Source organism: Corythoichthys intestinalis, chromosome 5 (genome assembly GCF_030265065.1).
Source record: "Corythoichthys intestinalis isolate RoL2023-P3 chromosome 5, ASM3026506v1, whole genome shotgun sequence".
Lineage (NCBI taxonomy): Eukaryota > Metazoa > Chordata > Actinopteri > Syngnathiformes > Syngnathidae > Corythoichthys > Corythoichthys intestinalis.
The window spans coordinates 46,398,587-46,418,100 of record NC_080399.1 but is presented as its reverse complement, the minus strand read 5'-3'; the positions used below and the strand labels follow the sequence as shown (position 1 = coordinate 46,418,100).

Genomic DNA, 19,514 nt, shown 5'->3' with positions numbered 1-19,514 from the left:
TTGATTCAGCATTGTTCCAGTATTATTTGTAATTGAAATGACGTTTAGGTTTTGTAAGGATTTCAACATTGAAACAACAATAATTGAGTCAGGAGATTGGCTGGATCGTGGAGTCTGGCTCGCTCCCATTTTGCGCTTGCCGCGGGCGGAACTCTCATCACACTTGGCTGCCTAGTGCCTACCGCTGGTGTGGAACAGCCTTTATAACGTCATTGGTTACCCCGGAAAATGTCAGCTGTGAAACCGGAAATTCATTTTGTTGTCAGTCGGATAGTTTTGTGTGTTTGAGCGTTTGTTGTTTATACCGAGCACTCAATTTTTCCAGTAGCCGTCCCTTCAGTCTTTTGATCTGCGATAATAGTAAAAACACTAAATCTATTCTACTGGATATCTTATTTTAAATAACGCGTTTTTTTTTTTCTTCAGCCAGGCAAAAGACTGCGCTAATATTAGCCTAGCATTTGCGGAATTCTTGCTAGCGTTTTTGCCAGCTCGTCGCATATCTACTCACTTTTTCCGAATAAACCGTGAACTACACACAATGGCGGTAGTCAACGAAGGTGCCCTGAAGAAAATGTTGAAGGTAAGTCTGTCGTTGAACGCGTAAATGCTCATTCAGAGTATCGAAACGTAACATGGACGCTAACATTATCGAGCTTGTCATTTCCTTGTATGTTAAATGGCTTGTGTTGTAACGTCGTGTGTTATAACGCTTCTAATACATACTAACCTGATGAGTGTCGACAGTTTTACTATTGTCACAAGCAAAAAAATGTGTTTACGATTTGCTAACAGTAAATAACCTCACTGTTGCATACACCCCATTATTAGCTTACTTACCGCCATTGACGTTTATCGCCGTCCAATCCATTTAAACTAGGGGTCTGGCAGTCATCATTTACGGCAAGACCTCTCAGTTAAAATGGATTGGACTTCTATTTCCCTAATAGCAGCCATTTCTGTTACATATTTGTTCCATGTCACACAAAACAAACGCGGCAGGCTTTTGTAAAGCGTAGGTCGTTTCAACACTGTTTACTCAGTAGAAAACCAGAATACCTGACATGCCAAGCCTTTCTTCCTTGCTTGAGATGTTTCTATTGTTTTCAAAGTATAAGAATAAAGTCATTGTCTGTGTTTCTCCTTGTCGTATTGCAGCAATACAAATACAGGGACCTGAGTGTTCAAGAAATCACCAATGTCATTTCTCAGTACAAAGACTTGAAGCCTGTAATGGACGGCTATGGTAATACAACCTTCTTACAAATTCCTATTCGATGAAAACTCAGAAAAAACACCTTTGCGTGCCTACCTTCATACGTTCATTTTCAAAATGTCATACAATCAAAGGACCCAAGACAGGTTAAAAAGGTGGTCTGGTTGTGTCAGGAACAAGGGCGTAGGTATGCATAGGGACAGTCGGGAGTCGAACATAACCCTACCAAATTTTAAGGATGCTCAAATTGTCCCCACCACCTTTTAAGCAACCTTATTTGCATTATATAATGAGCTCAGTGATAGAGGTGTTTTAAGATTAACTTCTCATATGTGGTAAGGATAGAATTGACCTTACCATTATTAAGTTAATTATTTTCATTCTGTTCAGACTTACATATACCCCTTTTCACTTGTTGAATGTGCCAGTCCATTTTTTCCTCTTCCTTTTACCTCTCAAACGCACATTATATTGGCTGATGATTAAACGCCCCCACACACACACTCACGCTCACAGAGCCCCGACAGAAACACAACATGTCGACAACATGCCGACCCCCCCGAAAAGGAGGGATAGTAGGTTTTTTTTCGGCCAGCAGCAGCAACAGTCACTATAAGTTATGTAAAAAGACGTCATGGAGCTAACCATTTTAATTTTTTTCGTTTTTACGTACATCAGCATATTCGTGAGAAATGTAGCCCTAGCAGGTTATGCTATTATAGCGTTCCTACAAATGCTGAGACCAAATATACGCCCTTTGTCAGGAAAGACCTCAGTGGTGTTTGCTGTTTAGAGGTTAACTCTGCTTCCTTCGTCCGTGATTAGGATTAGTATTCAGTTTATTTTGGGTTTCCTTATGAATTCAACTTGCTTTTCAGTGTTCAATGATGGCTCTACAAGGGACCTGATGAGTTTAACAGGAACAGTACCTGTAAGCTATAAAGGTAATTGTTCTTATTTCTTTTCTTAGACATCAGTGTTAAATTGTAATTCATTATTCTGCTACGAGATACATCAATGTTTGCCACTTTATTACTGCCACGTTGCATGGTAAAAATGGCCGTATGTATTTAATTTCTTCCTAGGCAATGTCTACAACATCCCAGTGTGTCTTTGGTTGCTGGACACCTACCCATTCAACCCTCCAATTTGTTTTGTTAAACCTACCAGCACAATGATGATCAAAACTGGTAAACATATTGATGCCAATGGAAAAATTTATCTACCATATCTACACGAGTGGAAACATGTAAGTCAATATATACATACATATATACATACAATGCAAATTACACTACTACACATTTTGTTTCATTAGTGGGCTTGGAATTATGACCATATAGACATACGATGACACATAACACATATCTTCAGTTTAACACACAAAAAATGTTATATTCACAGTTCTACATCAAATCACATTAACAACATCTACAAAAATATAATGAGAAAGTTAACCTAACCCCAATGTCACAGAAAGTTCCCAAACCTTTGGATAGGGGTTACGGTTAGCACCGCACGCTGCAGATTTTTCCGAAATCTCATTTAAGAATCACATCCATAGTTAACACATACATTTTTATCCTTGTGAATATTATTGCACTAAATTTGCCTTGCCGTGTGTGTGCTAAACATAATGTAATGTTGGTTGAGATATGATTGCCTTCACACAGGACAATAGACATTTGCATTGTATGAATTAGCAACTCGTTAAGAAATTGACCTAAATTTGATCATTGATGATTTATAAATTGCTATAGATGTCAGGGTCTCCTGAAAATTTCAAAACTGTCATAATTTGGATTTTCTGAAATATCAAGGCTGTTATCTTAAATTTCAGTTTTAAAAAGTCCAAATTTGTATTCCTATACGATATCCTTGGCATGACATTTGGTTATTTTTTAGTTATTTTCATCCGTCTACGTTGAATTTATACTAGTTTGTCATAGGGATTTCCCAATCACATATTTTTCTACCCCAATCATAGTCCCCTGATTTTGAGAATCTGCCAATACAGAGTCCCGATCCAATACTGGAAAAGCCCTTAAATTTTTTTTAAATGGTAATAATTATAATAATAATAATAATAATAAAATTTCATTAAAAGCCGATCTTTTTCACCTGATTTTGATCCTGTGAAAAATGGCACGATCGGCACGATTAAGTGATCGGATCAGGGACATCCCTAGTTTGTCACTAGGAGACAACGAATCCATTTGTACTGGATTGGATATCTATCGCTTTCAATGGCAGACAGTGAGTTAAAATTTTACCAAATGTGAAATTGTATTTTTTCATGTGGACCTTTCAACGTTTCATCTTTGTTTTGCAGCCTCAGTCAGACCTGTATGGTCTCATTCAGGTAATGATTGTGGTGTTTGGAGAAGAGCCTCCAGTGTTTTCTCGCCCTATCACACAAGCACCTTACCAGGCCTTCCAAGCTGCTGGACCTCCTAATCGTAAGTAGTGGTTTTTGTACATTTTTATTTATTTATTTAAAATCATTATTAACTCCCTCATAGTTGACTGACCGAATTACCCAGTTCAACACAAGGTGGAGCTCATTCCCCACAGCAGTGAAGTACGGAGACGTATTTAGACGGATGATTTAATTGCTCTTGTCCTTTCTCTTATATCAGCTTCTTATGTACCTGGCATGCCTGCAGTTTTACCTTATGGCCCAAGTCCTAATGCAGGGTAAGATTTTTCACAATGATTTGTTTATATTTATTTGACAAGCGTGCACTGTAGCATAGCCATTTTTATCACTTCACACCTTTAGTCCTATGCTGACACTGACTAGCACTATAAAATGGCTTGTATGATTAGTAAATGGTAGTTGTATTTCCTTTGCAGAGGTTATCCAGGTTATCAATACCCAGGGGGCAACTCCTACCCAGCTACATCTGGTCCAACACACTACCCCACCCAAACTCCTGTGTCTACAGTGGGTATGTATTACATGTCTCCCATCACGACACACATTATTATAGTTGTGTCAAACACAACAACATAAAGACTTCGTCACTGTGACAACAGTGTTACTGGCACTCTGTTAATGACAGTATAATAATGTAACAAAAACATTCTTTTACTGTGGTATTTAGTGCTTGTCACTTGATTTTTCTGGGAGCAGTACATTTTTGGTCAGTGTCCATCGTGTAACTACCTACCCAAATTTTAATCTAAAGGGGAACATACCGTAATTTCTGGACTATTGGGCGCCCCTGATTACAAGCCTCACCCAGTACATTTTTAAAGGAAAAACCATTTTGTACATACATAAGCCTCTCCTGCCTATAAGCCGCATGTGCACACTTAGTAAAATGAGACATTGACAAAGAAATACAGTTTTCAAACGTTTAATAACACACCTTAACTTTTTGTTCCAAACAGCGCCAGCAAACACGGCAGTTATATAGCAGCGGCACGGAAGTTGCATAGCATCAGCATGGCGGTGCAGCACTAATTGTGCTCGTTAATAAAAACGTAAAAGTCTTTGTTAGCAATCTTCATCTTCCTCCTGTGCATTCAAACCATGAAAGTCTTCACCCTCAGTGTCGGATATGAAGACACTCAGATGCACTTCGCCACGCACGCACCTACTCAGTCTGTCCTTCGCGTCGCCTTCAATGTCTCCCATAATGAGGCATATTCACTCCCAGCCTGTGCTGTCCTCCTCGCAGCAGACTGGCCCCTCAAAGCCCGTTGGTGATGGCGGACTCTTTCACAGCGCTTCACAGGCGGGGAGTCTTGGCAAACGTTCTCTCGCCGCTCGTCATCAAAGCGTCCCATACAACTCGGATGGCCAATTTCATTTCTTCTAGCACTTTCCATAAAACAAAGACGAGGGTTCGCCACCTCTATTCATGCACAACGCACAAAATTAAACTACCGGTAGTAGTGCAAACTAGCGTCTTCCTCGACACGTATATTCCATGTGTCTCACTCCAACATTCCATGCTCGAGCGCCCCTGGCGGCCGTCAGAAAAATACACAAATTGGCCGCATCGTTGCACACGCCGCAGGACCCAAAATGAGAGAAAAAAGTAGCGGCTTGTCGTCCGGAAATTTTTTCAAGAATCTTTTACCTTTAACTAGACAAGACCCAGCATTAATTGTTATCGTATTCACGGAAGTACAAATAAGACTTGTCCATAGACTTCATAATGGTATTGACGGGACCCAGGGCGCGGGGCCGATTAATAGGGGGCCCATTTCCGTCAAAGCTGACCGAGTGGAAACACAGACAAATAGCTTTTTACGTTGAAAATTCTTGTGAATGAATGCTTAAATCCCTCAATTCTTTGTAGATATGGATGTAAAACAGTCTCGATTCTTGATTAAGAGCAAAAAAACCGTGCAGGTAGAATTTATTTTACGTAAATGTCGAATGTGCTGCTCGTCTTCAAGTCACACTGTGGTGACGCTTTACGACAACAAAGAGCTTTTTACAATGAAATTCTTCTGATTAAATGCTTAAATCCCTCAATTCTTTGCAGATATGGATGTACAATGGTCTCGATTCTTGGTTTAAACGAAAAAAAAAGTGCAGGTACAATTTGTTTTACGTAAATATGTCGAAGGACGATGCTAGTCTGTAGAAGTTAATTTCTCCCATTGATTTTTTTTCACGTTTCAAAATACATGCATAGTATGAAAAATATAATGATTACCTTGAATCCTCAAACAAATCACTCCGAGACAATCCTTCCTGTTGGTATGCGGTACAGCTTTCTTACTTTTTCAACTACCGTAATTTCCCAAATATAAGGTCCACCCGTGTATAATGCCCACCCAAAATTTACTTGTGAAATCTAGGGAAAATTATTGTACCCGTTTATAACGTGCACCCTAATTTTAGCACCAATAAAAAGAATACAGTGGTACCTCTACATACGAAGTTAATCCATTCCAGGACCTTATTTGTAAGTCGAAATGGTCGTATGTCGAGCAGGATTTTCCCATAGGAATACATTATAATTCCATTAATTCGTTCCACAGCCCAAAAACCTGCACTAAATCCTTAAAAAATACTGCTGGTGCTATTACAAATGGCAATTACACGTAGCAAAACAAATAAATTATAAATCAAAATTGGAATAATATAATAAAAAGAATAATAATAATTCCTGTAATAGTGTAACGAATCGGGTTCTAATAAGGCGGACGTTTTTTTGTGTACCTGAACGCACCGCGGGGCTGACCTGCCTGGACCGGTGAGCTTGAGTTTCACTTTCACTTTGAATGTTCTCTTGAGAACACCGTCAATTGCGGCAGACAGCAGGCGTTTTGTGTTGAATAAGTTGTGAAAGAAATGATGAAAACGTGGCGAAGCTGGCGATTTCTTTGGAGATGTTACCACAATAAGAATTGTCAGCTTAACTTATAAAGACTGGCGAACGATGGTCGGAGGAGGACCGTGGAGATGTATTGTTGAGCCATTTCACGGATGCCCACCCCACGCTCATATTTTTCTGTCATTTGCATCTTCATTTAGAAGGTAAGCATCAACTTTTTCCTTGTTTCAACACCTGTACCAACCTTTTCTGAAACCTGTGTTGATTTGTCACACAAGAAAATCCGCCGTGCATTCGTCTGCGGTGCTGCCATTGTCGTCGTATTTCGAGCATGTCGTCGGATGTAGAAACAAATGGCGAGTCAAATTTTACGTCGGATGTCGAAAAGTTCGTGTGTGGAAGCGATCGTATGTAGAGGTACCACTGTACAAGAAAACAGAGCTCGTGTACAGGTACAGAAATGTCATTTTACTGAATGGTGAAACACAGCACAAGCATAGCATATTGGTAGTTAAAAACATTACCATAAACTGACAATATTTACGGTAATAATGGATAATTTGACAACTTCTCCAACTTACCAGAATCTAGGAGAAAACAAAACAGATGTGACTTTTCTTTTAAAGGCTGCTGTATAACTTGCTCGTTTCATCATGATGAATCAATGTTTCTTCCATGGATTGATATGGTAAAACGAAAGTGAGAACGTAAGTCGGAAATCCGTGAGAGCTCATTGCTGTCAACACGACAGTAACAATAGGCTCTATTGTTATTTGGGTTTGAGTTTCCCGAGGGACAGATATAGTTGACGGACACACACAAGAAGTCTGTGTTGTTACGTTTTTTATGGTCCGAGTTGCAGAGCTGCAATAAACGTTGACTCAAATGAGTTCAAGAAACTAAATTCTGTGCTTTATGAAGAGTGAAACAAGCAGAACTTAACACCAACAAAATCATTCGGCCGATCAGAGTGAAGTATTACCCAAACAAAATGGTGACGTCACGTACCGTAATGGTCGGCAACGGATCGCCGCATACGTTTCTTCAACACAAAAAAAAAAATCTGTTTTATATATATATATATATATATATATATATATATATATATACACTCACCAGCCACTTTATTAGGTACACCATGCTAGTAACGGGTTGGACCCCTTTTTGCCTTCAGAACTGCCTCAATTCTTCGTGGCATAGATTGAACAAGGTGCTGGAAGAATTCTTCAGAGAGTTTGGTCCATATTGACATGATGGCATCACACAGTTGGTGCAGATTGGTCATCTGCACATCCATCATGCGAATCTCCCATTCCACCACATCCCAAAGATGCTCTATTGGATTGAGATCTGGTGACTGTGGAGGCCATTTGAGTACAGTGAACTCATTGTCATGTTCAAGAAACCAGTCTGAGATTACAGTGCCTTGCAAAAGTATTCGGCCCCCTTGAATCTTGCAACCTTTCGCCCCATTTCAGGCTTCAAACATAAAGATATGAAATTTCATTTTTTTGTCAAGAATCAACAAGTGGGACACAATCGTGAAGTGGAACAACATTTATTGGATAATTTAAACTTTTTTAACAAATAAAAAACTGAAAAGTGGGGCGTGCAATATTATTCGGCCCCTTTACTTTCAGCGCAGCAAACTCACTCCAGAAGTTCAGTGAGGATCTCTGAATGATCCAATGTTGTCCTAAATGACCGATGATGATAAATAGAATCCAAATGTGTGTATTCAAGTCTCCGTATAAATGCACCTGCTCTGTGATAGTCTCAGGGTTCTGTTTAAAGTGCAGAGAGCATTATGAAAACCAAGGAACACACCAGGCAGGTCCGATATACTGTTGTGGAGAAGTTTAAAGCCGGATTTGGATACAAAAAGATTTCCCAAGCTTTAAACATCTCAAGGAGCACTGTGCAAGCCATCATATTGAAATGGAAGGAGCATCAGACCACTGCAAATCTACCAAGACCCGGCCGTCCTTCCAAACTTTCTTCTCAAACAAGGAGAAAACTGATCAGAGATGCAGCCAAGAGGCCCATGATCACTCTGGATGAACTGCAGAGATCTACAGCTGAGGTGGGAGAGTCTGTCCATAGGACAACAATCAGTCATACACTGCACAAATCTGGCCTTTATGGAAGAGTGGCAAGAAGAAAGCCATTTCTCAAAGATATCCATAAAAAGTCTCGTTTAAAGTTTGCCACAAGCCACCTGGGAGACACACCAAACATGTGGAAGAAGGTGCTCTGGTCAGATGAAACCAAAATAGAACTTTTTGGCCACAATGCAAAACGATATGTTTGGCGTAAAAGCAACACAGCTCATCACCCTGAACACACCATCCCCACTGTCAAACATGGTGGTGGCAGCATCATGGTTTGGGCCTGCTTTTCTTCAGCAGGGACAGGGAAGATGGTTAAAATTGACGGGAAGATGGATGCAGCCAAATACAGGAACATTCTGGAAGAAAACCTGTTGGTATCTGCGCAAGACCTGAGACTGGGACAGAGATTTATCTTCCAACAGGACAATGATCCAAAACATAAAGCCAAATCTACAATGGAATGGTTCAAAAATAAACGTATCCAGGTGTTAGAATGGCCAAGTCAAAGTCCAGACCTGAATCCAATCGAGAATCTGTGGAAAGAGCTGAAGACTGCTGTTCACAAACACTCTCCATCCAACCTCACTGAGCTCGAGCTGTTTTGCAAGGAAGAATGGGCAAGAATGTCAGTCTCTCGATGTGCAAAACTGATAGAAACATACCCCAAGCGACTTGCAGCTGTAATTGGAGCAAAAGGTGGCGCTACAAAGTATTAACGCAAGGGGGCCGAATAATATTGCATGCCCCACTTTTCAGTTTTTTATTTGTTAAAAAAGTTTAAATTATCCAATAAATTTTGTTCCACTTCACGATTGTGTCCCACTTGTTGTTGATTCTTGACAAAAAATTAAAATTTTATATCTTTATGTTTGAAGCCTGAAATGTGGCGAAAGATTGCAAGGTTCAAGGGGGCCGAATACTTTTGCAAGGCACTGTATTCCAGCTTTATGACATGGCGCATGATCCTGCTGAAAGTAGCCATCAGAAATTGGGTACATTGTTGTCTTAAAGGGATGGACATGGTCAGCAACAATACTCAGGTAGGCTGTGGTGTTCCAGTGATGCTCAATGGTACCAAGGGGCCCAAAGAGTGCCAAGAAAATATTCCCCACACCATTACACCACCACCACCACCACCAGCCTGAACCGTTGATACAAGGCAGGATGGATCCATGCTTTCATGTTGTTGACGCCAAATTCTGACCCTACCATCCGAATGTCGCAGCAGAAATCGAGATTCATTAGACCAGGCAACGTTTTTCCAATCTTCCACTGTCCAATTTCGATGAGCTTGTGCAAATTGTAGCCTCAGTTTCCTGTTCTTATCTGAAAGGAGTGGCACCCGGCGTGGTCTTCTGCTGCTGTAGCCCATCTGCCTCAAAATTTGACGTACTGTGCATTTAGAGATGCTCTTCTGCCTACCTTGGTTGTAACGGGTGGTTATTTGAGTCACTGTTGCCTTTCTATCAGCTCGAACCAGTCTGGCCATTTTCCTCTAACCTCTGGCATCAACAAGGCATTTCCGCCCACAGAACTGCCGTTCACTGGATATTTTTTCTTTTTCAGACCATTCTCTGTAAACCCTAGAGATGGTTGTGCGTGAAAATCCCAGTAGATCAGCAGTTTCTGAAATACTCAGACCAGCCCTTCTGGCACCAACAACCAAGCCACGTTCAAAGTCACTCAAATCACCTTTCTTCCCCATACTGATGCTCTGTTTGAACTGCAGGAGATTGTCTTAAACCATGTCATGCCTAAATGCACTGATTTGCCGCCATGTGATTGGGTGATTAGAAATTAAATGTTAACGAGCAGTTGGACAGGTGTACCTAATAAAGTGGCCGGTGAGTGTGTGTATATATACATATATATATATATATATATATATATATATATTTCTGTCTCCATCCATGTACCCGTTTATAATGCGCACCATGATTTTACAAGTTGATTTTGGGGAAAAAAAGTGCGCGTTAAATTTGGGAAATTACAGTAAATCCGGCGTTACATATGCTGCGTGCGTGTGTTTGTGAATAGCTTCTCCTTATGTGGGTTCAATCCCAGGCTCTGGCCTTACAGTATGGAGTTTGCATGTTCTCCATGTGCCTGCGTGGCTTTTGTCCGGGTACTCCATTTTCCTACCACACCACGAAAGCTTGCATGGTAGGCTGGTTGAAGACTCTAAATTGTCCCTTGGTATGAGTGTGTGCATGAGTGGTTGTTTGTCTCGTTGTGCCACGCAATTCGTTTGCAACCAATTCAGGGTGTACCCCGCCTCCTGCCCATAGTTAACTGTGTTAGGCTTCAGCAACCCATGTGACCCTCGTGAGGATAAGTGGCATGTATGAGTGACTGAAAAATGTTGGAACTTGCCATGCATGGTATTGAGACACAGCTACTGTCCTACCGTCCTCGAACTTGCCAAGTCCAGACTCAAAAGTTAACAAGTTAGAACTTGCCCTTCTTTGTACTGAGAAACGGTTTCTAGTTAAGCTTAGGACCCCTTGTTCTTTTTCTTCAGAGTGATCACAATGTAAAGCAAGTCAATTTTATTTGTAAAGCGCAATTAAACACAAGGTAGTTCAAAGGGCTTGTAATGTAAACCAACCCGACAACGCTGCCATCAGTCAGTTATGTAATTCAAACTCTGAATTCTACTTTTTTGAGTTTTAATGTAGGAAATGGTATCTCTGTAAAAATGTAAATGTTTAGCGTTGACGTTGTTACCTCATTGGCTGCCATTGATGGCGCTAGACCTCCAATCCATTTTGACAGGGTTAGCAGCAATGAATCATGAGCATTCACAGCCTGCTCCCCCACTTTGAACAATTTGGACATCTATCATCTGCAGCAGGGCATAAGTTTCTTTAAATTTACCAACAATTACTGTTGCAAGAACTTAAATAGTATTTCAAACTCATCTTAAAACACCATAATTAAGTTAAATGGATTACACAGAGAAAAAATGACAGCGAAAGTGTGTTTAAAACTATCTGCTACTATTTACTTCCAATTTAGCCGGGCTTTGGCATCATCTTGTGTATCTTAAGCATCATAGAAAGAACACAAATAACATGCACTTGTGAGTTCAGTGAATAGGTGAACATAGGTATCATTACAAAAATGCAGAAATGTGAATTAATGAATACAAACCGTGAGTAGGCAGTGGCAAAATAAAGGTTCATTACATTACTTCTAGCACAGCATTTAGATCATTATACTAAAACTTATAAAATAAAATGTCGCTTCTCCAGCTTTCTGTGGCGTTAACTCGAAATTCAGCCATTTGACCTTCACACTTAAACCCTCTCACCCTGAGCCTGACTTTGGTGGTATGCTGAACCCACAGTAAAAGGTCATCTGATGTAACTAGAGTTGGTAGTACTAAAGGCCAAGAGAACGTACAGTATGGGCCTGAGAGTGGTTGTATGTGCTATATTTTGGGACGTAACAGAAACTCCACACAAAGCCTGACCTGTGATCAGCTGTTTTGGGTCAGTGGTAAAACGCCAGTGAACCATCTGCCCACTGGAGGGCTTTTGATAGTGTCCTATATTTAGTCGTGGAGGGGGAAAAAATGAACTCGTGACATTTGTAGTGCTGATTCAAATCTGAACCTGTACATGTTGTAGTGTTGACTCTAAAGACCTTTGCACACTAACAAATCTGAAAGGTCCGGCAACAACGATGCATGAAAACGGTGACTGGTCTTTGCGTGACCTTATTTGAAAGTGCTGTCATAGCAGCACATCAGGAAGTAAGTGGCAAGGTTTTTCTTCAACATAGAGTGGTGGTCTTCAACAGATAAAAACTTATGATAATATTGTTTGAAGAAATACATTATTTTTCAGACAGATTGTGTTCAAAAAGCTTGAAATAAATGGAAACCAGTACCCTATCTATCCTAACACTGGCTGCTCATTCAAATAAATATACAGTATTCATTTTTTCCCAATCATTTTGACTGGGCAAAACAAATACTGTATAAACAGTGTTGTTAATAACAGCGTTCGAGTATAACTGTGTTGGTATCGGAGTTATTTTTGTCAGTAGTGAGTAATCAAATTACGTTCCCCATCTTTGCAACGCTGTTGTAAAGGCGTGCGTTACTATACGTTGCTACGTTGGTTGAATGACGTGAGAAATGTCTGAGAGACCCAGAGAGGGGAGATGGGGAAGGGGGTTGTGACGCCGTTGCAAACGCGATGCTAGGTGGCTCGGAGTGTTAGCATAGCATTAGCATTTAGTGTGGTGAGAGTCATGTTAAACGCTCGGCGTTCAGGTGGTTAAACTTAATTGAAACTAATGGACTATCTTCCTGTTCAGTATGCATTGTCATCCCCAAATGGGCGTTGTCTTTGTAGATGCTACAGTATAATATTTTTTTGCTTTTTACTAGCAAGAATAGTCACTTGCCCTAAACTTTTCTTGAATGACATATCCTTAAACCGTGGAAATTTTTTTAATCAAAACAAAGAGAGCAAAGATAGAAAAGGGAAGAGATTTAAGCCTCACCTGCATATTGAAAAATATATCTATATATATTCGGCGTGATGGTCCACACAATTCACGGTTCAGTACAACAGGAAAAAGGTTTTTTTTTTTCCTCACAGCGTTTGAAAGTTAGTTTGTATACCATTGCACTCTTTTATATATGTGTGTATGTATGTATGGATAATGTGTATATATATGTATGTATGAAATTTTTAAAAATGTAAAAAGGATGACCTATGTTTTTTTTTTTAATGCAAAAGAGTTCAATCTGTTACTACAGTATAAACATATTTGATGTGAAAAACATTATAGAATGGATCATGTAATAACGTGTAGAACATAAAAAGTAATGTCAGGTCCTTTGCCGAGTAACTCATTATGTTGAGTTGAGTGCTGACTTTTGGAATCAATTCATCTTCTACCTTGGCTTGTTTTAGGCTCCAACAGAGACGGAACCATAGGTGAGGACACCATCCGTGCATCGCTGATATCTGCTGTTAGCGATAAGCTTCGCTGGAGAATGAAGGAGGAAATGGACAGGGCCCAGGCTGAGTTGGATGCCCTCAAACGAACAGAAGAAGACCTCAAAAAGGGCCATCAGAAACTGGAGGACATGATCTTAAGATTGGACAGTGAAGTGGTAATGGAATTATTTCCCCCTATTTTTATTTTTTTAATGACAAATCATCTACCTGTATTACCTCTGTTTATCATTCACATGTTGACATCTTGTTTGAGTTCCTTTCACCATTTTTAAATTTGTCCGAAATATATCTTAATGATAATGGAACTTTGAATCAGTGAAACTTAAGTCATATTGTTGGACCAGGCTGATGTCGACAGAAACATTGAGCTGCTGAAGCGCAAAGACGAGGAACTGAGCGAGGCCCTGGAGAAGATGGAGAACCAGTCGGAGAACAACAACATTGATGATATCATTGTGCCGACGGCCCCCCTGTACAAACAAATTCTCAACCTGTACGCTGAAGAAAACGCAATTGAGGACACCATCTTCTACCTAGGAGAGGCTCTTCGCAGAGGAGTTATAGACCTAGAGGTTTTTCTCAAGGTGGCCGTTTCAACACAGTTTTGAGATATCAAATGCGCTCTTTTGTGCGTCTATCAGCATTGATTCATTTCCTTTTTATTGCAGCACGTCCGCATTTTGTCCAGAAAGCAGTTCCAGCTCCGCGCCCTCATGCAGAAAGCCCGTAAGACTGCTGGCCTCAGTGACCTCTACTGAGTGACACTAGCAGAAAAACGGACATGTCTTCAGGTCCTCTGGTTCTCTGTCCTCTCCCTCTTTCTTGGATCCAGTCTTTATTGGGTCACTGGGCAGTTTCAATGTTCCTAAGATTTGTTCATTGACCTTGTTTAAACCAAATGCTTGAGAGTTTTTCTAAACAAACATACACATTAAAGCTGTAACGATACGAGAATTCACGATACGATTTGAATTGCGATTCTTGATCCACAATTCGATACACAAAATGATTTTTTTAATGTGAAAAAATATTTAAATTTCATTAATACTCACATTTTACGAGGAAAAAAATCATCTGCAAATTTAACACTAATTAATACACAATATAAACAAATAAATGAACAATTCTCTCACCCACTCTCCCAAAATAATAATAATGATGATATATATTTTTGTGGGGGGTTGCTTTCATCGAAAAATAAAGTAGGAGGGAAAAAAAAAAAACAGTTTGGCAGCTCAAAACTTGTTTTGCTGATTTAAAAATACTTTTTTCCATCTTCTAAAAAATATGAATGAACAAATTAACCTCTGTCAGTGAAAATGTCTCAAATACCTGCATAAACTATGTAGCACACATAAGTAGTTTTAATGAATACCTTTTTTTCTAAGTGATTATAGCACATGTTGCAGACAAATACAACATGGGGCTTTAGGCTTTATACAAAGTCACTTACTACGATTATTGACTTGATTTTGACAATGTTCGAGCGATGGACGTCTTCACTTTTCTGTAATGTTAACTATGTGAAATAATTCCTCCTTTTTTGCCCTTTGTGTCAGTGCATACATACTGCTTAAAGCAGACCGGGGAATTATGCTGCCGCAGGTCTTAAACAGGGATTTTTTTCAATTTAATTTTAAGCATACTTTGGAGCTAACTTTTGTTCACTCTCTAACATTGGAACTCAAACAAATTTTAGACCGTTACACCGCTGTCTGCCTGTCCGCCCCATGAGTCCGCGACAGGAAAATCTTCTCAAGGCAGACTCTCTTATGAAGGCAGAAGTAGTTGCCGAAACATGTCAGGTAATTAAAACAACCTAAAAAAAATAGTCTTGGATAAATGAAAAATTCAACTGTTCTCAAGACAGAGTTGACGTTTATCACTTGTCAGCAACGAAACGAATGGGCAAATTTACATGCGAATGGATGAGATATATAATGACATTGGGAAGTGACACTCGAGGGTCTCTTTCAGGCTCGCTCCATCTTCCTCTTTCATGCTCTCTGCCAGCTGTTTTATCCCTTCGTCTGGCTGTAAGACTTAACGTTTTTGCAATCTCACAGGTCATTTTCAATGTCTCAGTTAGTCTTTCTGCAAGTAACCCGCAGATGCGAATATTTGCACAAGATGAAACTTCATGAACAACCACAATGGGAGTAAAGTATACAGTCATGTGAAAACATTAGGACACCCTATGGAAGCCTGTGTATTTTCTAACATATTTGGTCATATGGATATTTAATAGCAATTGTAACAATCTTGAGAGATTCAAGTAATAGTGCCAAACAATTAAAACTGAAGAAAAGATTTTCTAAAACTCTCTGTAAAATGTAATTTTAAATAAATTTAATTTCTGTTGAATAAATTAGAAAACCCCCACATTCAATCCCACTTAAAAACACTAAAATGACACACAGGGGTATCGCAACAGGTGCATTAGAACATCATTACCCAGTATTTTGAAGGAGGCTTGCCTTATTTAAACCTCACATTTAGTTTAGTGTGCCCCTGACTGTTGGTGAGATCAAAGGAGCTGTCTGAGGCCTTCAGAAAGAAGATTTTAGACACTTATGAGTCTGTTAAACAGAGATTTCAAAAGATCTCATAAGAATATAAAATCAGCCATTCCACTGTCCGGAAAAAAAGTCTACAAGTGGAGGACATTCAAAACAACTGCCAACATGCCCAGGTCTGGCCGTCTAAGCAGGTTCACCCTGAGTGCAGACCTCAAGATGCTAACACTAGCTATTAGGTGGTAGGGTGTAAATTTTTCCTCAGAATATGCATTTATGTTGATATATTTGGTTTAATGTAAATGAGTAAAACAATGTTAATCTTTTCTTGTGTACCTGCAATTAAATCACTTTCTTTTCCAGGGATAGAGAAAAACAATTTCAGATATTGACATTTGAACATTTTTTCATAAAGAACTGATATTTAATGGGGTGTCCTAATTTTTTCACATTACTGTATACAGCAAAACTCCCATGTGACACATTAAAACTGTTCAGACCATAAGGAAACTCAGATTTCTATGTGTCCAAACAGCTGAAGGACGGGTGTTAAAGATATGAACATTTGGTTTGGGCTTGAAGGTGTGGCATGGTTCTGTTGTGGCACACCACGGTAAAGGATCGTGACTCTGAGTATTGCGATTTCGGTTTTGATAAGCGTATCGTTACGGCCTTAATACACATACAGGTACATGGGCTATCTATTAGCCAGGCCGCCTTGGTTGTTAAATAAGCACAAAGTGTCGGGGGTTCTTGGTTAAGACACCTCCCTGATCATGAAAAGGTTTAGTTCTGATATAAATACCGAAAGTGGTTAACCTTAAGAACACCCTTGATTTCGTGCTGCATGCAGCCTGAGCCACCCACATTAAAAAGTTTTGTTTCTGTTATGGTTATGTTTTACTCAATGAGTCTGTATTGTTTTTCACTATCGTGTTTGGTCTCTTCTCTTGCGACTTTGATTTTACATGTCAGCTGCTCAGGTTAGCCCTCAAATTTTACTGTTTGGCTGCATTACCCAATCATGTACAGTAGCTCTTCTACCCTATCTATATTATCTCTCTTGATGACATTTTTACAAAGGGCATCTACTATTTTTATTTCTGCTGCCCACTGTCATTTTTGGTGAGATGTTAGTTGTCTGTATAAAACATTTTTTGTAAGGGTTTTGAGCATTATTGGGTACTAATGAGACTATTGTACTAATCCAATGTTAAGTTATGACAACACCCTTCATTTAACTAGCCTTCTACTAAATGCACTTTGAAATGTATCATAGAATATCTGCTGTTGTTTTTTGTTTCCAATTAAACCATTGATCATCTTTTGTATGTGTAGATTTATGTAAATCGTTCAATTAAAAACATCTGGTTTGATGGAAACCTGATGCAAGATTTTTATTTACGCTACAAATTAAGTGAGAGCAGTACACCTGATCTTTTTCTGTGCTCAGTGAGTCATGCATGTCACTGTGGTTGGGAATATCTTCTACAATTGTTGGAGAAAGTTTGAGAAGTCGAATGGCTTTATCACTGCATAAAATTGTCATAAAATTTGGTCTAATACTCCACGGTAAATAACAAAGATAAAAAGAACACTGCTTAAACTAGTACCACACATGACATTTTCATATTTGTATGAAAATAACATTCAAAGAATAGGAAAGCGAACCAATAGTGGCTACCAGTTTAAAATTGTCTCATGTCAATAAGCAGATGTGTGTAAAGCCTTGCGCAAAAGAGCTTTCAGAAGACCTAAGATCGTAAAACTTTACTTAAAGCTGGGAAAGGTACAGGAGTGTCCCGAGTTTGACAAATGACCAAAGTTTATTGGGGCTTGTTTTTGAAGGAGTGGCCGTCCTGTCAATATGACTGCAGGAGCACCGTATAGAATGCTTAATGAGGTTAAAAAATTACTAGTGACTGATATTTTTTTGTTAATATGAAATTTGAAATGATGGCTCTCTTAACAAGCCTTTCTCGAAACTTGCTGACTTGACTGATGAAATGTCAGGGACTTAGAGAAACTCAAAAGTTCATTGGTAAATGGTGTTATACTTGTATAGTGCTTTTCCACCTTCAAGGATCTCAAAGCGCTGTACACTACATTGCCATCCACCTACTGGTGGTGACACAGCACCAGGAGCAATGTGGGGTTCAGTATCTTGCTCAAGGATGCTTAGGCAAGTTCATCTGGGGAGAGAATCGAATCCACATCCTCTGGGTGAAGGACAACTACTCTACCACTGAGCCACGCCACCCCGTCCAATCATCATAGCAGAAATCCTACTCCTGACCAGGTTAGATCCATGCAGAGACTCAATTGCCACAGTAACATACAAGGAGTTTGAATTACATGTCATTTTAAAACCGGCCTAAGTCCCCCGCCCCTCCTTTTGTGTGACTGACTCAGCATTTTCCTTATTAAGTGAATAGACTTTTGACTTTTCATCAAACATGCTTTGTGAAATAGAACCCAGGAATATTAATGAAACTTCAAGTGCGTTTATTTTGAGAAGAATGGACCAAAATTCATGGTAAACATGGTGTCATATATGCAGCTTTAGGAGAAATTTGGCTGAGGTTATTGTTGCTTAAGTAGGTGAGACTAATTGATAATTAAAAGTGTTGACATACTTTTTCTTCCCTGTGCTGTGACTAATTATATATTTTATTTTTCAATAAAACTTTTGTTTTTTGGATGTATAATGTAGTTTAAGCAGACTGTTTATTATTGGGTTTAACATACGCTGGCTAAAATTATAAAATCGTCAGTCCCGGTGGATGTTCACGAACTTTTATTGTGTACGTGGAAAAAAAGCAAACCATAGACATGACACAAAACGATTTCAATTTCAAATGGCTACCTCGTGCCCCTGAGAGAAACAAGTGTGGTAGTAGCATTTCTTTGGGGACGAATTTGGAAGGAAAATGCAAATTTGTTTCATGAACTCAATGTCAAATCGTCATTCAATGTCTGTTTAATAAATGTGGTTTGCATTTTGTTTGCAGCAATTTAGGGGTATCTTTAGGAAAGGTTTTCCTGTAAATGGTTGCTTCAAGTCTTAATGGGAGACATTTGTGTCTTTTCAGGGATTGTGTTTTGAGACTTTCACAAAAAATGTTATGTAAAAGTAAAACTGGTTTTGGGGCTGAATTAGAATTTTGGAGGAGGGTGGTTGTAATTTTATGCAAAAAAAGAAAAGGCTTTAAAATGTTTGACAAAGGAAAAGCACACAAGGGACAATAACAGAAAAAGAAAAGCAATCTTCAGGAGCGTACCAAGAAAACATTCTGATAACATTTAGAAGGCAAAGAGGAAACATGGACATTGCTACATAGACTGGTGACCTGCAGCAGTTTGCAAACATTAAAAAAAAAAAAAAAATGTAA

General features: G+C 39.3%; 1 protein-coding gene across 1 annotated transcript; it reads left to right on the top strand.

Moving 5' to 3' along the window:
• The first annotated feature begins 200 nt into the window (after positions 1–200).
• tsg101b (tumor susceptibility 101b) lies at positions 201–17,521 on the top strand. The gene is made up of 10 exons (XM_057836227.1): positions 201–583; positions 1,159–1,246; positions 2,095–2,160; positions 2,302–2,465; positions 3,549–3,675; positions 3,856–3,913; positions 4,073–4,167; positions 13,559–13,761; positions 13,951–14,190; positions 14,275–17,521. Exons 1-10 carry the CDS (start codon positions 542–544, stop codon positions 14,362–14,364), a joined length of 1,173 nt encoding a protein of 390 aa, XP_057692210.1. The 5' UTR covers positions 201–541; the 3' UTR covers positions 14,365–17,521.
• Positions 17,522–19,514: the final 1,993 nt, after the last annotated feature.